We start from the raw sequence: 20,114 nt of genomic DNA, 5'->3' as shown, positions 1-20,114 counted from the left end.
GCTCCGGCAGCTCCGTGGGCACCAGCCCCTTGGCTGCACCCTGCAGTGGGCACGGGCTGCACATCTCCAGGGCCAAGTGCACCCCTGGGCTCCAGGGTCTCAGCTCCAGGCTGGAGGCAGTGAAGGGTGTGCCCACCCATTTCTGCAAGAGAGGCAAGGAGCGAGAGTCATGGGTGGGAGCAGGGACAAGGGTGCTCAGTCGCTGGATCGTGTCCGACTCTGCAACCCAACGGACTGCAGCCCACCAGGCCCCTCTGCCCATGAGATTCTCCAGCAAGAATACTGGAGTGCATTGCCATTTCCTCCTCCAGGGGATCTTTCCCACCCAGGGATTGAACCTGCAACTCTTGCATCCCCTGCATTGGCAGGTAGATTCCTTACCACTGGGCTATCTGTGAAGCCCAGGACAGGGGTGGGCCGTTTACGTATAAACAGACACAGAGACAAGATAGACAGTAAGAGAGACAGAAAGGAAGACTTCAGAATATAGAGAGATGGGGGTGGGGGAGATTAGCACCCCGCTGTGTCCCTGTCCAGAGATGGTCCCCCTTACTGTCCCTACGTCCCTGGGCCTCAGTTTCCCCACCAGTCGCAAGGAGCCATGGCTCTTGGCAGCCTACAGGCACAGACGATCCACTGCTCATTGGCCTGGGGTCTGTGCGGGTGTGGGGCCAAGACTCCCGAGTCATGGGGACCAGAGAGCAGGAGGGCCTGAGGACTGAGTGTCAGCGCCCGCACCAGGCCTCCTGTTTTATTTTCTTTAGGGAGATATCTCCAAACCTTGCTGCTCCTGTTTATGTCCTTACGAGGGTGGACATGTGGCCAGGCAGAAGCCCCTCACTTCTTGGGTCACGGCTGTGTCCCCCAGAGGCTCACGCAGTGCCTGGCAGACAGTGGGCGCCCCAAAAATGTATATTAAGTAAATGAATGAGCGGAGTGAATCAAGGACCAGCCACTCAGAACGGATAAGGTGGTGGTGGGGGTTCAGTTGCTCGGTCGTGTCCAACTTTTTGTGACCCCATGGACCGTAGCCCGCCAGGCTCCTCTGTCCATGGGACTTCCCAGGCAAGAATACTGGAGAGGGTAGCCATTTCCTCCTCCAGGGGATCTCCCTGACCCAGGGATCAAACCTGCATCTCCTGATAAGGGCTGAGGGCAAAGATGCACTGAGGCAGCCAGCCTTTAGCCTTAAGGGTCTCCCTGCCCTTGCCTGCCGGGGGTTCCCCTCATGACACAGGTCTCCATCAAGTCAGCAGAGAACATCCCTGAGGACTGAAATCTCCCAGTTTTGAGCCTCCTTGGTCAGAAAACTCATCTCAGAACCCTGCTGAGGCCCACCACCCCTGATCCGAAGTCACTTCTCAGCTGTGTGGCCTTGAGCCAGTTCCTCGCCCACTAACAGTCCTCACTCCACAGAGTGGATGTGGGGTTAAACGATAAATTGAATAACATCTGTGGAGCTCCTAGCAGAGCACCCGGTGCACCAGCGAGGGCGATATGAGTCTTAGTAAAACAAACACAGAACAGACGTAAGAGCTGAACTTCAGGGTAAGTGCAGAGGAAAGAGGAAAGGTTGGTTGGACGTGGGCTGGAACCTAGGCCCGCCCCTGCCTGTCTCTGAGCCTGAGTCTCTGGGCTCCTCGGGTCTCCCTTGGGACAATGGAACCCCCACCACCCACTCGCAGGGGCTGCTACGAAGGTGAAAGGGCGGAGGCGAGACGGTGCTCCGTGATGGCCAGGCAGCCGGCAGGTCGCACCTCCTGACTTTCAGGCTTGGCTGCAGCAGGTTGTCTGCCCCGCGCGCCATCACCACATCCTCTCTGCGGTGGCTGCCGCCTCCGGGGGGCGGGGGGGTGGCGGTAAATGGGCACAGAGAACCCATGGGTGCTGGCAGCGGGGGTGGGGGCCCCATGTATTTTGCAGGTGGGGCCATTTCCTTCCCAGAAGCTGCTCCCTCCCCACCTCCAGAGCAAGGGTTTCTACGAAAGGACTGGGAGGCCAATCTGGGGCTCAAGGGACCACCTGGCTCACCCTCTGCCCCAGTCTGACTCCTTGGCCTGAGCAATGCTGCAGGATCTTGTTTAACACCCATGCCAACCCTGCTCCACGGGAAATCCTTCCTGCACTCTGTGGATGGAGAGACTGAAGCCACTTTGTGGATGGAGAGAATGAAGTCTGGCTCCGGGCTGGGCGGGGATCTGGGTGTCCCTGACCTACAGGGTGGGGCTGGGGGGGTTGAGGTGTGAGGGGAGACGCAAGCTCCCAGAAGGCAAGAGGCTCCAAGGGTCTCATCACAGGGTGGGGATGCTCACCTTGAAGTCTCCGCTGTGGCCCACGTACAGAGGCTGGAAGAAGGGCTTCGGGCTGGACACCTGCAGCCACACCTTTTCCCACGGCCTGGGAATGTAGAGACCAGGTGAGTCCCCCAGCATCTCCCAGAGGGCAGCTGGGCCTCCTGCTCAGCTGCACCCCAAATGTGTCCTGCGGGAGACTCAGCATCTCCAAGACACAACTCGGGCCCCTCCCTTCCACCCCTCTGCCCCAGGCCTCAATTTTCACACCTGTAAAATGGGGCAGCGAGTCTCCTGAAGGTGAGAGTTAAAAGGCTGGACTGCCTACTGTGTGCTGAGCCAATACCGCCCTGCTCTGAGCCCCGACTTCCTCCCCTGCTCTCAATTCCACGGGGCTGTGAGGAGGAGTCAGGGAGTGGAGGCCCTGGGCACTCCAGCTCCTAGAGGTGTCCCCCAAATCCTGGCCCAGGCTGAATCCCTCCCTGCCTCCTTGTGCCCTGGCCTCACCTCCAAGGGACCTTCAGGCCAAAGAAGACCAAGATGAAGCAGACCGGGATGAGCAGGATGGGAACCAGCTGAAGGTACAGGTCTCCCTTTCTCTCTGGGAAGGAAGCGAACATGGGTGACATTGGCTGACCTTTACGAGAGGCCATGCGGGTGTGGGGGGGCACTGGGTCCAGGCTGGAGGGGAAGAGGGCGGGAAGGCTGCTGGTACCTCACAGTGGGAGGGACCTGGGTCCAACCCCCACCCTAGGCAAGTGATTTTAATCTCTTGGAGCCTCCCTTCTATCATCTGCAAAATGGGCACAATAATTCCCACTTCACAGATGTACTGGGGGGATCAAATGCCCTGCCTGGCACCCAATGCAGGGCCTGGCAAGCAGGGGCCCTAGAAATGCTGTGGAGTGGCAACAAGCAGGCGCAGGACTCAGTGGGTACCCTCCAGCCAGGCTCGGGGTGGCTGCACTAGGACAAGATCTAGTACAAGGAGTGGGTGTCCATTCATCCATCCCTGTTTCACATCTACCTTCCGGCTGGGTGTGAAAGACGACTGGGTCGCTCCACTCGCTCCAGGTCCCCTGGAAGGAGGAGCCAGGGTGGGGCCCTGCCCGCACCTGCAGCTCGTAGCTTGTGCCGTTGTGGAACTCCAAGGGGAGGAGAAGGATGCTTCTGGAATCCTCTGAGACCAGCTTTCTCCCTGGACTCTGTTGGCACAGGGAAAGGATGCACCTGAGTCATGAACCCCCAGTCCAGCCCCGCCCCCCGAGCAGAACCATCTTTCACCAGCCCCCACAAAAGGGGTGGAGTCTCTCCCACAAAGTCTCCGCCCCCTCCACAAGAATCAAGCCCCAGTGTGAGTTCTGGCCACTCCTGCCTGGACAGGACAGACCCATGGCCTCCTTAAGATATAGTGCTCTGTCCTGTTTCTCTCTGATCCAAGCTCATCCACTCACAGTCCTGGCAGGGGACCCTTCCTGGCTGGGCTTGGAAACATCCCAGGAGCAGCAGTGACCATTCCTGGGAATATTTAACTGGCAGCATTCCAGACCTTGGGCACTTCTGTAATTCTTCAACAGCAGGTATTTTCCATAGTGGGCATTTCTGGGCATCTGAAACTACAGGCATCTCAGCACCCAATGCCTTCAGAAGTCTTCCATTGGGGACAGTCTGAACAATGGCATTTATGAAAGTCTTCAACTGGGACCATTCTAAAGGATGGATAATTCTAGAACTCTTCAGCTGTGACTGTTCTAAACATCAGGCCATTCTGGAACTCTTCAACATTCTAAACAAAGAACACCTTCAGAAGCCTTCACGTTTGAAACAACAGTCCCTCTGAACTTCCTTGGTCATAGATGCTTCTGGAAGTCTCCAGCGGTGGCCATTCTAAGTATACAGGGACAGTTCTAGGCTGCCCCATTTCTGAACCTTCTCCTACTGTGACAGAACTAGACTTGAGATAGAACCAGGGATGGTGCTGATCCCTTCCTCTTTGGCACGCTGATAGAAGAGGACACAGGGGCAGGAAGGAAGGGATTTTAAGGGGTCTCCTACCCCGGGGAAAAATGAGACGAGGGCAGCATGGAGTGAGAGAGCGCCAGGGACAGCGTCCATCCCTGGCGAGTCCTTGGTTTCCGCTCTGGACCATGAATTACAGGCTCACCTGTGGCTGCCCTGCCTCCCGCCTGGATGCACTGCACAGCCCGGGCCCCAGCCCCCGGCCCCCTCCACCCAGTCCTCTGAGGGCCTCACCAGAGCCCAGGGTTCTCCAACCTTCCTGTACCGCAGCTCATACTGAAGTTTATCCTTCAGCGCGTAGACACGGTCCCTGGGAATGGAACTGGAACTGGAACTCCAAGAGACGTTATAATATCTGGAGAAGTTCACGGTCACGTTGAAAGGGGGAGATGGCTTGACTTACAGGAAAAAGCCAGAAAGAGAAAAATGGGATGAGATTTTGCAGCAACTGAGAAGGATGTGGTGATGGGAATAAATTCCCTTATGCCTGATCCATTCCTGATGAGAGGAAGACCAGTGACCCTGACTGACTTGGGGTGAAGCACCCCGTCTCTGGGCCTTAGTTTACTCACCTGAGAAATGGGAGATTTAGATGAGATTGGGTTGCAAACTCAACCCAACTGGGCAGGGGACAAGACAGATGACACAGATTCGGAGACCAAGCCCTCCCAGCCTCAAGGGAGATGCGACCCCTCAAGGGGGCAAGAATGCAGACCGGCGGTGGCCATGGGGGAAAAAAACCAAGACCCACAGGTTCTCCGTGTCTGTTCTAACTTTAGCTTCCTTGAGAAGTCAAGAGACTGTAATTAGCATCATGCTAATTAATTAGCACGAATTATGCTAATGATGGAAATTACCACCTCAGAGTGCCTGCGGGGCTGTTCTGCAGGAGCAGCTTGATGCCCGAAGGGGCCCTGGGGATGTGATGTGCATGCTGTCATCTGGACATTTTCTGGAAAGTGTAGGAGCAGAGATCTGAGTCACCACCCCACGCCCTCTAGGCCTCTGTGATCCTGCTTGCCACCCGCCCCTGTCTCGGGGAATCTTAGCTCCTTGAGACAGAGGTTTTGTCCTCCGGTCAATGCCGGGTCCACAGCTCCTAGGACAGAGCTGGTGCACCGTAGACTCTCAAGAGATGCTTGTGAAACCAATGAGCATCCCCGCTAGGGATTTCAAACAGCAACTCTGAAGCTCTGACCACCACGAACTGTCACGGGGGAAGGCAGGTGCTCAGGAGGTGGTGGGGGGTGGGGGGAGTTTCATTGTCCCCTGGGACTGGAAATGCTTCCAGGCCCTCTCCTCTTTTCCCCAGGCCAATGGAGGCCTGGTTTTCCACTTTCTGGTATGTCCTGGGCTGGGTGGTATGGACCAGAGCCCCAGATCAGGGATGCGGTCAAGGATAGGGGTCCAGGGCCCAGGAGGAAAAAGGGGCCTGGGGGTGGGGGAGAACACTGCCCCCTGCCAAATCTGGGCACAGGCCTGGCTTCAGACCCTGGCAGGGAGGGGGAGGCAGGGCCAGAGGGAAAAGTTACTTGGAGCCCCGCTGTGAGGTGGGTGGGGGGCAGTGGGGCAGTCCCTTCTCCTCTGCAGGGGCAAGAGGAGGCCTGCTGTCTGCCCAGCTCTCTCAGAGGGGCAGGAGGGCACCCCTGCTCTGTGAACGAGCCACGCTTGGATCTGCGTGGCTGAGAGAGCGTGCGGGCACCTGTGCCCATGTAGGAGCGAGCATGTGGGCAGGTGTCCAGGCTGGATAGGCCGAGGGTAGGTGGGACACCCCTGCTTGTGTTCAAGGGTGTATTTATGAATGTGTGTATGTGAGAGAGACTCTGGGTGTGTCTGGGTGTGTGTGAAGCTTTGTTCACACCTTGTGTGGGGTGACACCCACAGTGAAATGATCCAAACCTGGACCCCCAGGGTGTGAATGACAGACACCTTCTCACCCCGCCCCCCGCCCCACCGTTGGGGATCCAGGGCCAGAAACTCCCAAACCGCAGAGGCCGGGCCTTCCCAAGGAAGGCAGGACTCTCTTAGCAGTCTGTGTTTGCATGCCTCTGGACATGGGACTCTTACCCTCTCTCCCTGGAAATCTCACTTCGGACACACCAGGACCCAACCTGGTTCTGGACCCAGAGAGACAACTGCTTCCACCAGCTGGGCCCCTTCTGCCTGTGGACTCCCGCCTACCCCCAGCCTGGAGGGAGATGCTGGGGCTCACAGAGCCAATGAATGGGAGAAAACTCAGTGAGGTTTTTCTCTTGGGACACAATGTCCCCCATAATCTGAACAGAATCCCTAACAGTCAGGGTTCAAAGGACCTTCACTCTATAAATAGGGAAGCAGTCCAAGGTGACAGACAGGCAGGGGCTGAACCAGAACTGGAGGCCAAGGTCCTGGGTCCCAGTCCAACTCGTATCCATAGCCCTGCTGCCTCTCTTTGGTTAAGACTCAAACCTACTGATCGACCCATCACACTATAGCAAAAAGAACTTGAAGGAGAGGGAAGAACATGAGACAGGTTGGCCTTGAGGGTGGGCCTGGGGTTCCAGCTCAGTGACCATGCATTCTCCTAAGCGCTGGGGTCTGAGAGATACTCACTATTCGCAGCCAGCAAAAAGCTACCGCACTCCTGGGAATAGTTGCCAGATGGGTCTGTCATGCTCACGTTGAAGAAGTCGTCAGCCATGAGGCGGAACACATTCATGTGGCACGTGTACTCCGCATGGGTGGCATTGTGGGTGGACCGGAGGAGGCTGCAGGAGGTGACCTCATCCTCCAGTTCTTCATATGTGTCATGCCTTCAAAGACAGAGCAGCCAGTCATGGCTGGAGGCCAGCAGGGCTCAGGGCTCAGGGTCAGGGCCCAAGCCCAGAATCTTGGGGCTGGGAGGGATTTGAGGTGGGGCTGGGGGGTTACTTGGTCCAGCTGTTCCTTTCCCAGGGAAGATATTCCTTCCCTGAAGCAGCCCTGATGGACTGTGTCCAGGCCTGACTTAGATGCCTCCAGGGGACCAGGAACTCACTACTTCACTTAAGAGCAGGCATGCATACGTGCTCAGTCATTTCTGTTGTGTCCGACTCTGCGACCCTATGGACTGGAGACTGCCAGGCTCTCCTGCCCATGGGATTCTCCAGGCCAGAATACTGGAGTGGGTTTCCAGGCCCTCCTCCAGGGGATCTTCCCGACCCAGGGATCAAACCCATGTCTCCTGCGTTGGCAGGTAGATTCTTTATCATTGAGCCACTGGGAAAGCCCCATTTGAGAGCAGTAGCTTTTAACTTTGGAAATTTGGGTCATTCTTTCCTGGACTGAGCCTAAATATATCCCTGTGAGTTCCATCAACTGGATCACTGTCGTAGAGGAAGGAAGTTAAGCATTTCAAGTCTCCCTGTTGCCCGCTTTCTGTCCCACATCCGATGCGTACCTAACAAGTGCTGTCCTCAGGGCCAAGATAAGAGCCAATTAAACTTTACCCTCTGCTTTGGGTGGCCTTCCAGGAACGCTGTTGGTATAAAGTTAGGGGGAAATGCTCTGGGTTTTTAACTGCCAGTGAGCAGAAACAGTGGGTTTTGAAGTATACAGAGGAGTTCACCAGATATCTATTCCCCTACCTACCACTTCAGGCTATGAACATGACCACCCTCCAGGGCTAATATGGAGGCATGGACTCAGTTCTCTGCCAAGTATTTGCCGGAATAGAAACTTCTGCTGAAAAAAAAAAGGGGGTCTCCAAGACTCTTAGGCTGCATCCAGGGGGACCTTTAAAAATTCCCTGTCACCTCCATGCCTAAAATCCTCAGGAAGCTTCTCACCACCCACACAATAAAAGCTGGCCCCCGCCTACCTCTCCCCTCCTTCCCTGGTGATTCTCCCTCACCCTGGCTCACTCTGCTCCAGCCACACTGACCTCCTCCCTATTCCTCAAACTCACCAGCCTGTCCCCACCTCAGGACCTTTGCACATGTACTACCCTCTGCCTGGAATGCCCTCTCCCCAGCTCCCTGACCACCTCCTTCTCACCCAGAGAGGCCTAGCTAGACCACCCTGGCTAAAGCGCTCTCCCCCACCATGTTGCTGACTCTCTACTCCAGGGTCAAGATGCCTGGGCTTTAAAGTACTCAGTCTCAGAAGGTATCCTGTTGGCTGTTTATGTGTTTATTGTCTGTCTTCCCTGCAGTGTCTCAGCTACAGGGCAGCTGGGACTTTGTCAGTCTTGGGCTCTACTGAGCCCCCAGTGCCTGCGAATGTCTGGCAAGACCTTAATAAATATGTTCGAAGAAGTAAGTGAATGAATGAATGAATTGGTGATGACAGAATGAAAGCCACCTGTTTTCTATCCTGAGCAGTATATTGACAAAGACTCTCCTTGACCAGGCTCAGCTCAGGCTCCTTGGAACTCTCTCCTCAACTAGGGGCTGACTTTGGGGCACTGGCTAATTTCAGCAAGAATCCTGCTAAGTCAGCTTAGCCAGAATCGTCCATCCTTCATAACTGGTCAATTTCTTCATCCTCCGCCATTGCCCAGGTGATGTCTGATCACATTGCGCTGCCATCAGTTTAGGTCAGTTTATCTGGGAGCCCAATGACCCCTGATGTTTCCTCTTAGTGTTTTTCCATCCACTGCCCTTCTTGGCTACAGATTCCCAGTTTTCCTTGCAGAATTCTGAGTCCAGTCTCTTTTCCCCACACCAAAACCCCCAGCCCCTACACCTATCACACTGGTCTTGAATAAAATCTGCCTTGGGACCTCCTTGGTGGTCCAGTGGTTAATAATCTTCCTTCCAGGGCAGGGGGCGTGAGTTCGATCCCTGCTCCGGGAACTAAGTTGCCATGGGGCAACTGAGCCCATGCACTGCAACTAGAGAGAAGCCCATGCATCACAACGAAGAACCAGCACAGCCAAAAATTTTTTTTAATCTAAACATAAATAAATAAATAAAAGCATGACCCCCTCATTCTGTTTTAAAAAATAAAGTGAAAAAAAATACACCTTACTATTCTTTAACAAATGCAATGAACAATGTTTTCTTTAGCATTATGCACTAATAGGGACCTATGGATCTTGGAGTCAGACTGCCTATGTTTGAATCTCAGCTCCACCATTCACTGGCTGTGTGACCTTGGGCAAACTACTTAACCTCTCTGAACCCTAGTGTCCTCATTTGTAAAATGGGAGTAACAATTGTGAGAATCAGAAGTGATCCTTCATGTGAAGCACAGCAGGATGTTCGGCAGGTATTCAGTGTTCAAGACAGTAGTGGGAGTCTGGCCATCCTGAAGTCTCAAAACCACAGTCAGGCCTGTGTGGGCAAGAGAGTATGGTCTCTGTAGCCCTACTTACTGGACGAGTCTCAGGAGCCCTGTGTGAACATCTGTAGGATGGGCAGACTGATTCCCAGACCACAGGCAGCGATTCTCAGCTCATGGTCCCAGATCATGGTTCTCAGCCCACAGTGAAACCAAGCGCTATTGGTGAAAGGGCTGAGTGAACCCCCATGAAGTGGCAGATATTTTTAAATTGCTTAACTACCTGCTAGGAGGGCTTCGCTGGTGGCTCAGTGGTAAAGAATCTGCCTGCCAATGCAGGAGGTGTGTGTTCGATCCCTGGGCTGGGAAGATCCCCTGGAGAAGGAAATGGCAACCCACTCCAGTATTCTTGCCTAGGAGATCCAGGACCAAGGAGACTGGTGGGCGCAAAAAAGTCAGACACAGAGACTACAGAACAACAAAACCTGCCAGGCACCCAGTCGGTCCAATTCAACCCGAGGTCTCTGGTGGTCCTGCCTCATCCCAGCCCTCCAGGTCTACCCTGAATAGCATCTGCACGGCTGGTGAGGCCCGGCCACTTACCAGGTGAGGGTGAGCGAGTCAGGGTGCCCGGCCCATGTCTCCAGGATGCAGGTGATAGTCTCCACGTAATCGGTGTAGCAGATGAGGTTGGAGCAGCCCCAGGCTGGAAGGTCAGGGGAGACAGAGGCTTTGGTGGGGGGGTTAGGCGGGGGCTGCAGGGCTCACCACCCCCTAACCCCCCCTTGAGAGCTGGATGGTGAAGGGAAGCAGTGGTCCCTAGGCCATGATGAATATGATGATTCAAGGGCAACTGAGATGAAGGACTGGGGCAAGGGGGGGTTCTTGCCACCTGAGAATTCTGTTTTTGAGCCTCCCAAAATTTTGAGGCTGGCTGTGAGGATGAGATTCCTAAACTAAGCAGGTCCCTCCCCGCCCCCCGGGCTCTCTCCACAAGCCCCATGTCCAGACACCAGCTCATCATCCCTCCTGGCCAGCCATCCTCTCAAGGTGGCACATCCTGAACGCCCAAGATGCCAGATGAATCTGCACATCCCACGAGAGGGATTCATGCAGCCAATGAGAGACAAAGAGGAGCCTTCTATTCCCTTGCAGTTGGTCTCAGACAGGTCAAAGACCTCGATGACCTGGAAGTGCACTGAGGGAGCAAGAAGGCTTCAGAAAATGAGAAGCCCTTGAATATATTTGCCAAAATGTATGTATCCTACTACCCAAAGCACCACCACCAAGGTGGCACAGGTCTGGCCCTCTCAGGCAATTTTTTGGGAAGATTTCATACTCTCCCACCTCCAATGTCAATTGCTTCACTTTGGTTCTAAAAACTTGGGTCCAACCACAATTCAAATTTTGGTAAATGCTTGACAAAATCCACTTAAGTTTTAGTTTGGTTTTGTTTTGTAAGATCAAGTGCCAACACTACTATTCCCCACCCCCACATCCCTACTATTTACCAGAAGTCTGTTCCCCTTTTAAGTGGATTCATTCTTAGTGGCTTTTCCCTATTTTTCCTTGACTAATGAAGATCCAGAGGATGGGAGTACATTCCTCCCAGGGCTCCGTCTAGCTCAGAAGCTGGTTTCGGGGCCAAGAACATTGTTGCTGGAAACAGCTTTTATTTCTAATCCCACCACTATTTTATGGTCTTCCGTGGTAGCTCAGCTGGTAAAGAATCTGCCTGCAGTGAGGGAGACCTGGGTTCGATCCCTGGGATGGGAAGATCCCCTGGAGAAAGGAAAGGCTACCCACTCCAGTATTCTGGCCCGGAGAATTCCACGGACTGTATAGTCCATGGGGTGGCAAAGAGTCGGACACGACTGAGCGACTTTCACTCTCCTTTCCACCATTTTACAGATGAGAATACTGAAGCTCTGAGACTGGGCTATGCCTCCTGTCTCTCTCTTTGGTCTGATGAAACCCAGGAAAGGCAGAAGCTAGTCTCTGCTGGTCCTTTACATCCGCACACATGGCAGACATTGCTAATCAATCACAGCACTCTCCAGTGGGTGTGGCCTCAGAATCCTCCGCACAGTTGAGAAGGCTTCCGGCAGACATTAGCAAGGGATCTGAGATGTGGAAACCAATCCTATTCTAGGAGGAGGCGTCCTTTGCAGAGGAACACAGGCCCTGTCGGTGGGCACAGAAAGGCGAGTTCAGATAATTTGTGGAGAAAAGAGGACAGATTTGGGCAGGACCCAAACCCATGTGGCCGTGTCCTCTCTGGGTTCGTATCCTGGTTATTCCCTCTCAGGGCTCCAGCGCTTGGAGGGGAGCTGCCATTCCTGGGTAAGCTGGAGTCCACCAAGGGACGGCTACTGTTGTTCAGCCACTAAATCACGTCAAACTCTTTTGCGATCCCGTGGACTGTATAGCCCTCCAGTTTCTCTGACCATGGGATTTCCCAGGCAAGAATACTGGAGTGGGTTGCCATTTCCTCCTCCAGGGGATCCTCCCGACCCAGGGGTCGAACCTGCGTCTCCTGCATTGGCAGGCAGGTTCTTTACCAACCTGGGAAGCCCTTACCACGGGACAGTGAGTGAAGTTGCTCAGTCGTGTCTGACTCTTTGCCACCCCATGGACTGTAGCCTACCACACTGCTCCATCCATGGGATTTTCCAGGCAAGAGTACTGGAGTGGGTTGCCACTGAGTGTCTCAAACTTGGAATGAAACACTGAGGAGGGGAAAGCAGTCCCAGAAACTAGCATGGAGGTGGCATCAGGGACCAGAAGGAGTAAAAACCCAATTCCCTGGTCAGTACCCTGAGCCCTGGGCAGAGAGCCCCAGGGCCACTCTCCCTCCACCCCCACCCCCACCCCACAGGGTTATCACAGCATGTGGGAGGCAGTGGGGACCACGAAAAGTGGACACGTGACGTGGACACGTGACTCACGACACCTCCAAGTCCCTGTTAGTAATCTGGGGACACTGGCTCCTTGAGGGGGGGTGTGTGTGTGTGGAGGTATTTAGATGCTATCATGATGGGGCAGCCCACGCCGCCTGCATGAGGCATTCAGCCAGTAAAAGCAGTTAAGATCATGGGAATCGGCAGATTTGGGAACCGATCCCAGCTCCGCAACTGCCTGCCTGTGTGGCCATGGACCTGCCCCCGCCCCGTCTCTAAGCCTTAGCTTCCTCAGCTGAGGACTGGGCATCAGGGCCGCAGGAACTTCACGGGCTGCTCAGCGGCGCCTGGGACACAGCAGGGGCTTGGAACTTATGCCCGCGGGGTGGGGAGCGGCAGCGGGTGACCTAAAGGCCCTTTAGAGCCAGGACTGCTGACCACTCAGAAAGGAATAACAAAGGAGTCTGACATCTGTTTCCTGACGGAGCTATTTGAAGCTCTGGGTCTTTCGGTAAAAACCGGAGAGAAATGCCCATGAGTCAGCAGAGCCACGGCAGAGGGCACTCCCGCCCTGCCCCCAGTCCAGCCCCTATTTGAGCCTGTGTGCTGTGTCCCGCCTCCTCCAGCCAGGCTTCCTGGATCTCTCAGCCCCAACTCTGCCCCCAAGTCTAACTCCTAGCCTCTCCCAGCTCAGTGCTTAACATCTCTGGGGAATATCAGTGCCAGCAGTGGACCCAGGGATTGTTGAAAACCATCTCCTAGGAGATGAGGAGAAACTGAGGTTAGACCACAGGCAGGACTTCCTCCCTCCAAGAATTGGGAGCTGGCCAAGGCAGAGAGCCATGGAGATGAAGGATGAAGTCTCTCATCCTCCCCCCCCAACTCAGCCTCCGCAGTCAGTGAGACCTGGAGACCCAGGACGGTGGGCTGGACCACGTGGGACTTGCATGAACCCCTTCTAGATGGTGGAACTCTCTGGTTGGATGGGTTCTGGTTGATGTAGAGAGGGCTACTGCACCCGTGTCAGCTGTAAGTGGAAGGATGCTACAGGCTCCGACCCTCTAGCCCTGCCCTGCAGCCTACAAAGTCAGCGTGGCCGCTCCCTACCTGCAGAACTCGGGGCAGCTACTTACCTCCCTGGAGCATTAGCAGGAGCAAAGTCGCAGCCCAGGCACTCGGCATGCTGCCTCCCGGAGCCTGGAAGAGACACACAGTGAGAGGGTGAGCCTGGGGTCCAGAGACCGTGGGACCCTGGACCGCCCCACTCTGGTCCGCATCCCTCCTTTGGAAGACTTGCCTCTGAGTTTCTTGGATTTGTTTATGAAAAAAAACAACAACAAGTGTTTGAGGAGCCCGTGGCTGCTCCCACGGGTTCCTGTCCTTTAGAAGTGGCCGATCTGCACCCCCAGGGTCCCTCCCCACTTCTCCCCCGCCTTCTTCCTGGGCACCCAGCACAGTCACAAGTGAGAGGGGGATGGAAAGGGGGAGGAGCTCGCTATCCGATAAACCTGTTGCTGTAGCATGATGTGTCTGTTTATCCATATAGATAAGAAAGGGGAAAGTGGCTTGGAAAGTTGTATTTGATAAGCATCGATATTTCCTTCCCATGAAACCCCCATGTTGATGTTAGCCCAATTACTTGGCTTCTTGTTGCTCTTGTTCAGTTGTGTCTGACTCTTTGCAACCCCATGGACTGCAGCACATCAGGTTTCCCTGAATTGGCTTCTCATTGAATAACAAATCCAAGACTAGACCACAAAGGAGACCACTACCTAATGCTAAGATAAGCTTAGCGAGATAACTCAACCACAGAGCCTGCCTGGGTGAGCCCCCCCAGGAAGCACCAGGGAACTCAGCCTGAGCGCATGCAGGCGCCGTGGACTCCCTGATCTGCGTGAGATGGAGAAGAGATCTCTTTGGGGACCCGAGTCAGCCTGTCCAGGAAAAGCAGGCTTTGGTACCCTGGGCAGAGGAACAACTCACCAGGCTGGCACTTTGCCAGCTGCACCCTCAGTTCTGTGTCTGCGTGGGAAGGTACCAGTCAGAGCCTGCTTATATGGCTTGCAGGATCTTATTTCCCTGACCAGGGATTGACCCAGGGCTCATAGCAGGGAAAGCATCAAGTCCTAACCACTGGCCCACCAGGGAGTTCCCTCCCCAACACACTTTAAAATGAATAACATCACTGTTAAAATAAAATAATGTTGGCACAGATAGTATTTAAATCTGCCTTAAGGAGCTCTGCTCGTTCCTGGCTCCACACCCTGGAGTCTGATCATCACGCTTTAGGGATCTGACTTCCCGTTAGAGAAGATGGAGTGTGTGTCTGCCCTTCATTGGTGTATCCACATCTCTGACTCCAGCCTCAGCATAGGGCCTGGCATGGTTCTGTCCACATTGCTCCCAGCGGCTCCATCTGGGGCCAGAGGAAAAAGCACAAGAGCCTTTGCCAGTTTCAAGGTCCCTCATTCCTCAGCTTTGCACCAATGACAAACAAGCCCCCGGGGAAGGAGGGGATGTTTCTGCTGCTTCTGTCTTCTGGGCATCTTTTCTCCTTTTACGAACAGCCCCTCAAACTGAAGCTGACTTGAACCAGGGTGTGCACACAATCCAGCCCTGACCAGGAAAGTACTCCACCCACCTGGTCAAGTGAAGGGATCAGACACAGAAACCAACCCAGGCAAGACCAATGAGAGCGATCTTGGAATTTCTTCTAGAACTCTATTAAGAGGTAATCTTTTGGGAGCCTGCTAGAAGCTGGTAGCTATCTTTGTCATCTCTTGATGGTGGTGGTTTAGTCGCTAAGGCATGTCTGACTCTCGCGACCCCATGGGCTGTAGCCTGCCAGGCTCCTCTGTCTATGGAATTTTCCAGGTCAAGAATACTGGAGTGGGTTGCCATTGCTTTCTCCATTGTCATCTCTTAAAGAAATGTCAATCCTGAAAAATACAGATCCAGAGTCCCCATGGCAGCACTTGAGGGCCTGGATCCAGCTATACCTGATGTCCACACCTGGATTTGACATACACCAAAACCCCCCACCTATTTGGCAGAATTATTTTTCTGTGGCTTGCCATCTAAGATACCTGAAACAGTGCAACAGAACACAGAGCCCCAAATTTGTGGCCAGAGCATCTTGGAGCAAATAATAGCTCTTCTCTGGCTTTTCTAGCTCTCTGACCTCAGTTATCATCTCTAAACTGGGGACAGGAATGCACATGGCACCTGGCAGTTAAGAAGAGTCTGTGGGAAAGCAGAGGCGGCACTGCTCTGTGAACCGTAAAGTGCTGTCCAAGGGGGCTGGATTCTTGCTGTTACTGGCCAGTTGCTCTGAATTGCTCAGCAGTCCCCAGCATCCCAGGCCCCTTCATGCCTCCCTGCCTTTGCATGAGACAAGTTCCTGAGATGAATCTGCTTTTTAGACACCTCCCCCTCCCCCATGCCCCCGCCCCACTCAGTCTTCAGGGCCCACCTGCTCTGTCCCTGCATCCATGAAGCTATGCTGGAATGTTCTAGAACTCCTGCCGCTTACTGCCTTCAAGGGTCTCACCAGTGCTGTGAGCTACTTGCTGTTTCTCTTTACCTGACCTCACATCTCAAAATGGAAAATCAGACCATCAGTAGGTACATGCATGCATGCTCATTTGCTTCAGCTGTGTCCAAGTCTTTGCGATCCTAGGGACTGTAGCCTGCCAGGCTCCTCTGTCTGTGGGATTCTCCAGGGAAGAATACGAGAGTGGGTTGTGGTGCCCTCCTCCAGAGGATCTTCCCAACCCAGGGATCGAACCCATGTCTTCTGCATTGCAGGCGGATTCTTTACCACTGAGACATCAGGGAAGCCCTCCTTCAACAGGTGACTAGTATGAAATGGAGAGGCAGTATGCACCACAGTGGTTAAAACACAGACTTGGGGCCAGCCTGCCTCAGTTTAAATCTCAGCACTGCCATTTATATACTGTGTGACCTCAGGGAGTTTACTTAACCTTTATGGGCCTCTGAGTCCTCATTTGTAAAATAGAGATATTAATAACCTACATCATAGAGTTCTTGGGAGAATTGTCAGTGTTTTTAAAGCATTTGGAACAGTGCCTGGCATATTAGTAAGTATTGTATAAATGTTTCTTAAACGAACTAACCAACTCACCATGAAACAAAAATGCAATGAAATGTAAAACCTGAATACAAGGAAATCAAAAGAGAGAAATTGAGTTTTAGCAAGACACTATTCCTTGCTTAAGATTCTGATGAGTTGGAGATCTAGTTTGTCTTTGTTTAAAAAGGGCGATTAAAGAGTACCAGAGAGAGGTGTTGAAGACATACTAGCATCAAACTGAGATTCTTCCCCCCCTCAACCCCGCCACCTCGCCAACATCAGAGGAGTCAAAGAAATTTGAAAAGGGTCTCACTCTCTCTCTAGGGGGTCCAGGGATATTTAAAACCATCTAAAACAAGCCACTCGCGTTCTGGGAAACATCAGCCTTGAATGATGAAGTCTTCAAGTCATCTCTGGTTTCCATGGCACTGAGTACAAAGGCCTCCCAGTCCCATGGCCCTTCCTGCCCTGAATTCATCCCTTCATGGGGCTTCCTGTTCAGCGGACTTCTGAGGGCAACAGCTGCTTACTCCCCAGGTGCACCCCGACCCACAGGGGTGCTTCCTGAGTGAAGGACAGAGGGTAACCTGCAGCCTCCTACAGAGCAGTAAAGAGCACCTGGCTTAGATCTGCCAGGTGCCAGCCATGTGACGCTGGGCAAGTTCCTGGCCTCTCTGATTCTGTTTTCTCATCTATATTGCAGGCATTAATGCATGAGTACGTAGGAAGTCCTCCAGCACAGTCCTGGATGGGATAGAGCCCTAAAGAAGTGCTTATCCACAGGGCTCCAGTGCCTAGAAATGATTTCTGAGGTTGTGGTCATTCAGACTAAAAGTTGGCCAAATTTCAAGAGAGTCTGGGGATGTGGAGCAGACTCGGGGGAGGAAGTCAGATGGAAGCAGGTGCTATGGAGAATTCAAAAGTGCTTAACTTCACAGTCAACGGGGAAATGCAAATGAAAACCGCAATAACATGCCATTTAAATTTTATCAGATTAGTAAAAACTGAAAGTCTGACAATATCACATGCTGCTGAGGACGTGGCGTAATGGGAACTCTCATTTATGGCTAGTGGAAATGTAAATTAATACAACTGGTCCGGAAAACAGTTTGGCATGGTCTAACAAACTTGAACAAGTATTTGCCCTAAGATCCAGCAATTTCACTGTGAAGTATACTACTGATGAAACGCTGGCACATGTGTACAAGAAGCCGAGGCAGAAATGTTTACAACAACATTGACTTAAATATTGAAAAACTGGAAACAACCTAAATCTCCGTCAGCAAGAGAATGGAAAGATAAACTATGGTGTAATCACCCAATGTGAAAATGAATCATAGCTTCACACAACAAAGCAAATGACTCTTACAGAAAAAACAAAAACAAAAAACCAACCAACCCATAAAAAAAAAAAAGCAAACGACTCTTTCTGAAGAAATAGAAAAGTAAGTTAGAAAAGAACACATGCATAATAACACTATCTATGTCACACTTTTGAGACACTTCAGTCGTGTCCGACTCTTTTTGATTCCTTGGACTGTAGCCTGCCAGGCTCCTCTGTCCATGGGATTCTCCAGGCAAGAATACTAGAGTGGGCTGCCATGCCCTCCTCCAGGGGATCTTCCCAACCCAGGGATCAAACCCCAGTCTCCTGCGGCTCCTGCATGGCAGGTGGATTTTTACTGCTGAGCTACTGGGAAAGCCCATGTGTCACACAGCACCATGTAAAGCAGCTCTATATATTGTCTGGCTGAATATCCATGTGTCCTGAATATACAGAAAAAACCCAAGGGGATGAGAAACATCAAACTTGGAAGAGTGTGAGCTAGGAGGGGATGTGATGAGGTGGGGGTCTTCAGGGGTCTCAACAGTTTGGTAAAACTGAGTGAATGGTGTTGAGTATATTTTCCTTTATACCTTTTTACATGTCCAAACTATTTCATAACATTTTAAATGTAAGTGAACTATAAAATAAAATATGAAAGGACACTTTCACTTCTGGCTATGATGAAGTAGTTGGTAACTGATTAACCCTCTTACTAAGAACAACTGCTAAGCAGGAGGTGGGGGGGGGAACTATTAGAAAGCATGAGAAAGCAACCAAGTGAGGTAGTACTTTGAGAGGCCAGGGTGCCAGAGAGAAGGAAAATTCTCTGCATGCAATGGCCCCTTAAATAATTTGCCAAATCATTGCATTCCAAGAAACCTAACAGAAAGCGTCTGGTAACAGGCTAAAAAAACTAAGAAGAGATTTTGTCAGTTTCACAATGCTAAGGAGAGAACCAAAATTTAAGAAAAATGGGCCCTGATAAATACCCAGTTATTCAGGGGGAAAAAAAAAAAAAAAGATGCCTTAGGAATCAGACAGAAATCAGAAATAGTTCAGCCTTCACTGCATCAAGATGATCTGCCTATATGCTATATGTCTGCTAGGAAAAAAAAAAACAACAAAACACAAAACCTATCCGGAAAAACTTAGCTTCATCTAAAGCCTCCATACTTTCATACAGAATGTCCAGCATTGAATTAAATTGACAGGACAAACCAGAGAACAGTTCCAAATGACCAAAGGCCAAGAGGAAAAAACAAAACCAGAAACAGACACATAAGTGATTATTAGACAGAATTTAAAATAACTGTGATTGGTCTTCCCTGGTGGCTCAGTGGTAGAGAATCTGCCTGCCAATGTAGGAGATGCGGGTTTGATCCCTGGGTAGGGAAGATCCCTTGGAGAAGGGAATGGTACCCACTTCAGTACTCTTGCATGGGAAATCCCAAGGACAAAGGAAGCTGGCAGGCAATAGTCCGTGGGGTCGAAAAAGAGCTGGACATGACTTAGCGACTAAACAACAACAGTGTTCAATGTGTTCAATAATTCCACCAGAAATATGGAATCTATTTAACAGCAGAAACTCTAGAGCTGAAAGACACAATAATTGAGATTTATAAGAACTTAACAGATGGATTTAACAACAGATTAAAAAATCAGAAGAGAGGACTGGTTAACTGAAAGACTGGTAGAAGATAATCAGATTGAGGCATGCAGAGAAACAAATGTTTAAAAATACAGTAGAGGCGCTTGCCCTCTGAAATGGCCCACACTGTCTGGAGTGTGCCTCTCTCTGAATCTAAATAAATCCACTTCTTACCTATCACGTTGTCTCTCACTAAATTCTTCCTGTGATGAAACATCAAGAACCTGAGCTTCAATAGGTCCTGAAACCAGGTACTGTGGATTTTGCCTGGGTTTGAGTGCCAGCCACGTGGGTTCAAGTCCCAGCACATGGGTTCAAGTCCCAGTCTATGGTAAATGGTTTCAGCAGGGCTTCCCTGGTGGCCCAGTGGTTAGGACCCTATGGGCACAAGAGCATGGCTTCTAACCCTGATCAGGGAACTAAGATCCTGCAAGCCATTCAGTGTAGCCAAAAGATAAAAAAAAAATAAATAAAAGCAGTGGCTTAAAATTAAATGACTTAGCTAAAAAGGACCAAGATGAAAGAAGGTTTTCAAATTACTACTACCAACAATGAAGGTTGTTACAGACGGTTGAATGACACAAAAATATTAGTT

The 20,114-nt window shown here is 51.9% G+C and overlaps 1 protein-coding gene across 1 annotated transcript in view; it reads right to left on the bottom strand.

The window, feature by feature from the left end:
- Positions 1 to 20,114, bottom strand: part of IL21R (interleukin 21 receptor) — a 34,974-nt gene that overhangs the window by 1,348 nt on the left and 13,512 nt on the right. The window contains 8 exon segments of the mRNA XM_020907932.2: positions 2 to 142; positions 2,313 to 2,397; positions 2,799 to 2,892; positions 3,319 to 3,496; positions 4,545 to 4,708; positions 6,903 to 7,102; positions 10,155 to 10,257; positions 13,585 to 13,648. Coding sequence (XP_020763591.2) covers positions 2 to 142; positions 2,313 to 2,397; positions 2,799 to 2,892; positions 3,319 to 3,496; positions 4,545 to 4,708; positions 6,903 to 7,102; positions 10,155 to 10,257; positions 13,585 to 13,633 — 1,014 coding nt within the window. The 5' untranslated portion in view covers positions 13,634 to 13,648.

Source organism: Odocoileus virginianus, chromosome 33 (genome assembly GCF_023699985.2).
Source record: "Odocoileus virginianus isolate 20LAN1187 ecotype Illinois chromosome 33, Ovbor_1.2, whole genome shotgun sequence".
In the NCBI taxonomy this organism is placed as follows: Eukaryota; Metazoa; Chordata; class Mammalia; order Artiodactyla; family Cervidae; genus Odocoileus; species Odocoileus virginianus.
The sequence above is the reverse complement of the archived record's forward strand: the minus strand, read 5'-3'. Positions and strand labels throughout refer to the sequence as shown.